The sequence below is a fragment of the Columba livia genome, chromosome 3 (genome assembly GCF_036013475.1).
Source record: "Columba livia isolate bColLiv1 breed racing homer chromosome 3, bColLiv1.pat.W.v2, whole genome shotgun sequence".
Taxonomy (NCBI): domain Eukaryota; kingdom Metazoa; phylum Chordata; class Aves; order Columbiformes; family Columbidae; genus Columba; species Columba livia.
Window position 1 is genome coordinate 60,803,846 of NC_088604.1, and position 6,263 is coordinate 60,810,108.

The window sequence follows — 6,263 nt, forward strand, 5'->3', positions numbered from 1 at the left end:
TGCATGTCCATGCTGAAGGATCTTCTCTGTAAACTGGCTACAGTTCCAGCAGGTTGGGGTTTTTTCCTTCTTCCCCTCTCCCCAGGAGAAAAGAAAACTACAATATCAGCCAAAGCTTTTTAAATTCCCCTTTTTTCACATGTATTTCACATAGACAAAAACCAAGCCACACCATAAGCTGAAAATTGTAGATCGAGTCAATTTCCTGCTTCTGATTTTTTTAAAGCAAGAAGATAATAATTCAGTACTATAACTTTAGCTGTATGAAGTCTTTACAAATCTAGTAAATAGGCTTTTTCATTCCACATTCACATCGTATATCTGTCAATAAAATAAAAAAGACAGGAGGAAGTTTTGTGTTATTACTTTTAAAAATGGGGCCAGGTCAATCATACATTACAACCTCGGGTCACTACACCTTCAAACAAGGGTGTTACAACCTCATCGCTGGGAAAGCTGGCAAACCGGGGTGAGAGGATGCAGCTCAAGGCATTCGTGCCAACTAACCGGATCAGCGCGCGTCACTCTTTGTTCAAGCCCATCCATCATAAATGTTTTAGGCAACCAATATCAGAAGCACTAATTTCCAAGCACAAACACTCCTAGCGTTCCAGATACTGTGTCAGCACAAAGAAATTGTCAAGCTACACAGCTGGTGCCAAATCTGCTTTCAAAGCTCCCGGGGCCTCGTAGCTCCTGCTCGTTCCAGCCAGAGTGCAGCACATCAGTAAAAACTTGCATCCCTGCACTTTGTTGGGAGGCTGGGAGAAAACAGCCAGATCACGTTTAACACACAGGTACAAATCACAAGCGCCTATTCACAGCACGCTTGATGACAGGGAGTTTCTTCCAAAAACACTTTAGCGGGGGGCACAAAACCAAGCTTTGACGCACTTTTGCCTCTCTAGGTAACCGCCGCGGCTGCCCGAAGGGTGTCACTGAAGCCCGGGGCAGCAAGGGCACCCAGGGCCTCGGCCCCCGGAGGGCTCTGCGGCCAGAGCTGACCCCGCAGCGGGGCGGGGGGGCCGCGCCTGCTCCCGCCGCCCCGCGGTGAACTCAGGGGGGGCCGGGACAGGGAGGTGAGGGCGAGCCCGAGCCGAACCGCTCCCGCGGCGGCGATCTAGCCCCGGCAGGTCGCTCTCACCTGCGTTGTAGAAGCGGTCCAGCACCGCCGTCTCGCCGAAGTCCAGCTTGCCGAAGTGCAGGGTCTCCAGCGCAGCCCCCACCACCTCGCACGCCTCCCGCAGGCTCTGCAGGGCGCCGCTCTCTGCCGCCAGCAGCGGCCCCTGGCTCGCCTCGTTGATCACGTAGGTGACCGCTGTCCGCCTGCCGCCAGCCTTGGCCCGCGCCGCGATGCCCGGGCCAGTGGCGGCAGCGCCGTCCTCAGCCCAGAGGGTACCGGGCGGCGGCGGGGCCAAGTCGGGCAGGAGGCTGCGGGCGCCACCGTCGGCCCCTTGCGCCCGCCTGCCGAGCACCTCCTCGCAAGGGGGGCCGCTGCCGGGAGAGCTGGGCACCGGCAAGCTGATCATCCCCTCGCTGCTGTCACTCATCCCGGCGGAGGAGCAGCCGCCGCGGCGCGTCCCTGGCTCTGCTGCGCTGGCCAGGGTTAGGCGGATGCCATGCCGAGCCGCCTGCCACAGAACGGTCCCGCTGAGCTGCTGCAAGGGAGAAGCGGCCGGGCTGAAGCGAGGGGCTCCCCCTCGGGCGCTAGCGAAGGCTGCCGGAGGCGGGGAGACGAGCACAACAGCCTCCTTCAGTGTCTGCCGCCGGCACCATGGCGCGCCGCTCCCTTCTCCCCCGCACCTGCAGGGAGTGCCCGCTGAGCCGACCCCCAGCAGTTCGGCTTCCTTCTCCTGCTGGTCCCTGGCACCTCGCTCTTCCTGCGGCCGCTCCGCTCCCCGGGCGAAATCACTCGGCCGCGGGGAGAAACCACTTGTCGGATCGCTCTCCGGCGCCCCCGCTTTAGCCGAGCGACAGCTGCGAGGCCACTGGCGGCGCGGGCTGGGGCGGCCCCAGCGCCGGGCACCTCCCTCCGGCCCCGCCTCAGAAACAACCACCCGCCCCCCGCTCCGGGTGCTGCGTGTCCCGAGTGTGGGCTCTCGGGGTGGGTGAGCCACGCCGCGTCCCCACGGGGACCGCATGAGTAAGTGCTTTGGGCATCTGCACTGAGTTCAGAGCAGTGGCAGGATTTAATATCCATTAGTCCTTGTCTTCTATTATAATTCCTCTTTAAACCTCCCTCTGTGTTCCCAAACGGCTTCAACTTCACCGAAGGGTTTGTGGCTGACTTCAGCAGCATCGGCCTCATGCTTTTCAAGTGTTGTGTCTGGAAACTGGAAAACTGCCCCTGTATGTTGATTAAATATGTCATCTCTTACATTCACCTGTAATTTACCTGTCGAGAACACTCAAATGCTTGATAATTAAGAAAATATTTATTCGTGGCAAAGGAAACTAGTTGGAATAACTAGCATATACCCCTAAATTGTGCTAACTCTGTATGATAGGCTGCCCAGTTGAGGGAAAGGTTCTTTAACGTGAAATAATACATAACGTAATGTGAAATAATACGTAACCTAATGTGAAATCATACATAACATGAAGGGTGAAAATCCCAAACTTTCAGATTATTTGTAGGGGAAGCAGGAATCTCTAGGGAATTCAAAATGGATTTGAAAAGGAAATGAGGTTGAGATTTGTACAGTTTGTTTTTGAACAGAAATACTGTGAAACTGGATTTTTTAAAATACTATGTTTCTATTAAATAGTGGAGAAAAGGAGGGGGGAAAAGTACTCGACATATTTACAGTTATGTTTATATGCCATATCAATAGGACCATACTGCTAAAATTGATCTTGTTAAGACGAATCAATTTGTTGGGCACAAAGGCTGCTCTTGTATCATTGTTTGCCATGGCTTCTGTAGACAGGGGATCAATTCTGGAATCATTAGAAAAATTAGTCACTGCAGTGCCTTCAGTAGCTCTGTTTGCTTTTGTGTTGAGCAGTCCCCTTTTTCGACGAGATATGCCTGGCATTTGCTTCTGCTGATAAGAAATGGGTAAAAGGGGTGGGAAGATGACAAGCAAACTAAAGACTAATTTACAGAGAAAAGTTAATATTTGCTTATCTGCCCGATACAGTAAGTTATTGTTTCTTGTCTGAATGGCAATCGGTGTTTCTCTAAATAATGTCGTTTTCCACAAAATGCAGAATTGGTGTTAATCCATTCAGCATTGCAGTTACATCACCTTACAGGAAGCAAGAACAATATGTCTGTGTTGCTCTCGAGAACAGCCCGTGTTTGTCAAGTGCAAAAGGAAGTCTCCAACTGAAAGAAGACGGAAGCAGCATGCTATTCCACTTAGCATTACTGTCTTGTAGGGCTTGTTCACTATTACCACTGCATCTATTCCAAATTCAAGTTAGTTTTTCTATTGATTTGGCTGGGAATGAGGTTGGGCCCTAAACCAGAAAAAAAAAAAAAATCAAAATGCTGTTGAATCTGGAATAACAAACAAAAATTACCCACATTTTTAAAACTAAAAATGTGTATTTTAATCTGTTAACTCTTTGAAGTGAATGATCAGACATTCAGGAGCTCTTGTGTCCTAATATTTGATTAGGACATAATAATTCCACAGATTTTTTTTAAACCACAGTAACACCCCATTTTTTATCAGAAATATGCTTACCTTGTTCACTTGTTTCTCAAGTGCTGTACAACAAAATCTTTAGCACCAGATGGTTTGCATATAATCATGATTCAGTATCACCCTGTTCTGGCTGGGTTTTTTTAACAACAAAAACTTCTAACAAGTAGTTAGCTGTAAATTTGTTTAAATAATGACCCTCTCTTCATTATACGTTTTTACAGCTATACATCATTGCCCTCTACGTTTAACCCTAATTGTAGTTTTAACATCCAAGAATTTGCCAACTTTATTAATTGCAAATATAAATGCAATTTTTGATAAGTGACAAACAGGATATGACAGATGCCACGGGCTTGATTTAGCCACTCAAACTAGTGTAAACAAGATGCAAGACCGAAAAAGGCAGTTCCAATGTATCATGTTTATAGAGATTAAATTCAAAACATATGCATTAAATGTAACTCTGTCCAAATAATAATTTTCATGTATTATGGCCATCATTGTTCAGTAGAGGCAGAAAAATTATTCTAGACTAATCTGCATTTTGAATTTTGTTTACCGTAGTGCTGGTGAAATTGATAGAATGGACTAAAATACATCATTACAAATATTTGGTTTAAAACGGATGCTAAATTTCATCCATACTTTAAGGGCCTCTTATTTAACTACAGGATAACATACATGAATGAGAGATTGGTGATGTACCATAACCACTTTATTGATAAGCAGGACAAAGAAGTTTGCAGGACTAAAGTCCAGTATGCTTCAATTATGGGTAAAAAAAAAAAAAGGTAATTAAATTTGCGGATACAAAAATATGAATAAGATATTGAAAGCACATAAACTAATGCAATTTCTGTAAGCTTTAGACCAGAACTCTCACAAGCAGCAGAAATTATTAAACTGAAATTAAAAACTTCTTTCTAAAAACTGTCCCTAAAAGTTAAAGTAAATACATCACTGTAGACAATCAGAAGTAGCCTTGTGTTCAATCGAGAGAGGGCAATATTTTCTTATGAGGTAGACGGCTGCCAGTCTTTAAGATGAGGTAAATCTATGATTACATGGAACATTGAAAGCAATATTTAAGAACAAAGGGGTAGGTAAATAGAGACCAGTGGCCATTGTGTAGGGATGCAGTTGATCACGTAATGAGGAATCGACTTACCAAATGACAGCATGGTGCACATAAATGGCAGTCAGCAAAAACCAGTGGAGTGGTCTGGATACATCATTGGGGATGGATATTTCATCAGTCAGGACTGTCCGTGGAGGATGGTGAAGAATTGTGCAGTGTTCTTCCTTCATGCCCTTTTCCCCCACAACTCTCACTCTGCTCTGCTCCAGCCCTTCCTCTTGCCTCTTTTATTCTTTTAAACTTCCTGGAAAGTCTCTGTGCTAACTTTCTCTTCCTTCCATCTTCCACAACCTTCATTCCCCTGTATGAGGAGCCTTTTCCTTTTGCGTTCATGCCTGCAACCCCCTGGGTTACTTTCATTTGTTTATCTTCAGTGTAGCCAGTTTTGCTATCTTATCAGGAACCTTGGGACACTAAATGCTTTTCTTAAAGCTCAACTCATACAGCTGTATAACTGTGCAGGAATTTCATCTGGGAAAATCTCTATGTTTCTGTAAGTCAATAGACATTCACTGTTGTAGAAGAAAACCTTGATAGCATGAAGCTTAATGAATGCCTCAATAAGTACAAGACAGAAAAAAGGTTTACTGTGGTCCCTGAGTATTTTCAGTGGTTTAAGCTGCCTGTCCTTGCACGTGAGGGAATAGTTCACAATCTTATTTCTCTGGTAGAAAAGCTTTTTTTCATATCTTCTTTAAATACTTGGACTGAAGCCATCCTGATTACTGTTTCTGCTGATCAGAAAGACTTTTTTTTCCGGGATTGGTATATACAGCAGTGATGTTTACCAGCCCAGTTCACACCTAAGCTAGCTGTCAGCCAGCATGCTGAGGAAATGAGAAACATGTTTGTAACAGAACAGAGCTCAGTGGGCTGAAAAAAAGGTGATGCAGATGCAGAGATACTGCTGTAAGCATCTCAGCTACATGTTCTAATGCTAACGAGGGGTAAGATCATGAGCTGAGCTCAGAAAAATGACTGCAACAGCAATATAGCCAAAAGTTACATACTAAACAACATTCTGGTGTTGTTTGTGCGTTTTGTTGTTGTTTTTGTTTTGGTGGTGTGTTTGTTTGTGTTTTTGTGGGGTTGGTTTGTTGGTTGTTCGTTTGGTTTTGTTTTTTTTATTCATTGAAATGATGTTGGAAAAAACCAACCTCGGTGCAGTTGGGGATTTATTTCCCCGCAGGGCTTTCCGTGGAAGATGGGTGCCACCTACCGCCGCCCGCGGGACACGGCTGGCGGGTGTCCGCCCGTCGAAAGAGCTGCCCGGTGCACCATTTGGTTTCAAGAGCTGCTTCTAAAGTGCTACTGTGATTGCTGGTCCTTCACGTTTCTTGAATTTACTCAGCTGCGCAGGAGCTGAGGAGGAAATACAGTCACGTCTGGATCTTTATTTTGCCCTTGTCTCTTTGCTTGTAAAATAGCTTTCATTTCTTTAGTTGTTATTCTGCCTTGAATTCTTCAGC

General features: G+C 46.0%; 1 protein-coding gene across 1 annotated transcript in view; it reads right to left on the reverse strand.

Moving 5' to 3' along the window:
• The window catches only part of MAP3K5 (mitogen-activated protein kinase kinase kinase 5), a 104,017-nt gene extending 101,861 nt beyond the window's left edge, over positions 1 to 2,156 (reverse strand). The window contains exon 1 of the mRNA XM_005509432.3: positions 1,145 to 2,156. Within this exon, the coding sequence (XP_005509489.3) occupies positions 1,145 to 2,141 (997 nt within the window). The 5' untranslated portion in view covers positions 2,142 to 2,156. The remainder of the gene's footprint in view (positions 1 to 1,144) is intronic.
• Positions 2,157 to 6,263: the final 4,107 nt, after the last annotated feature.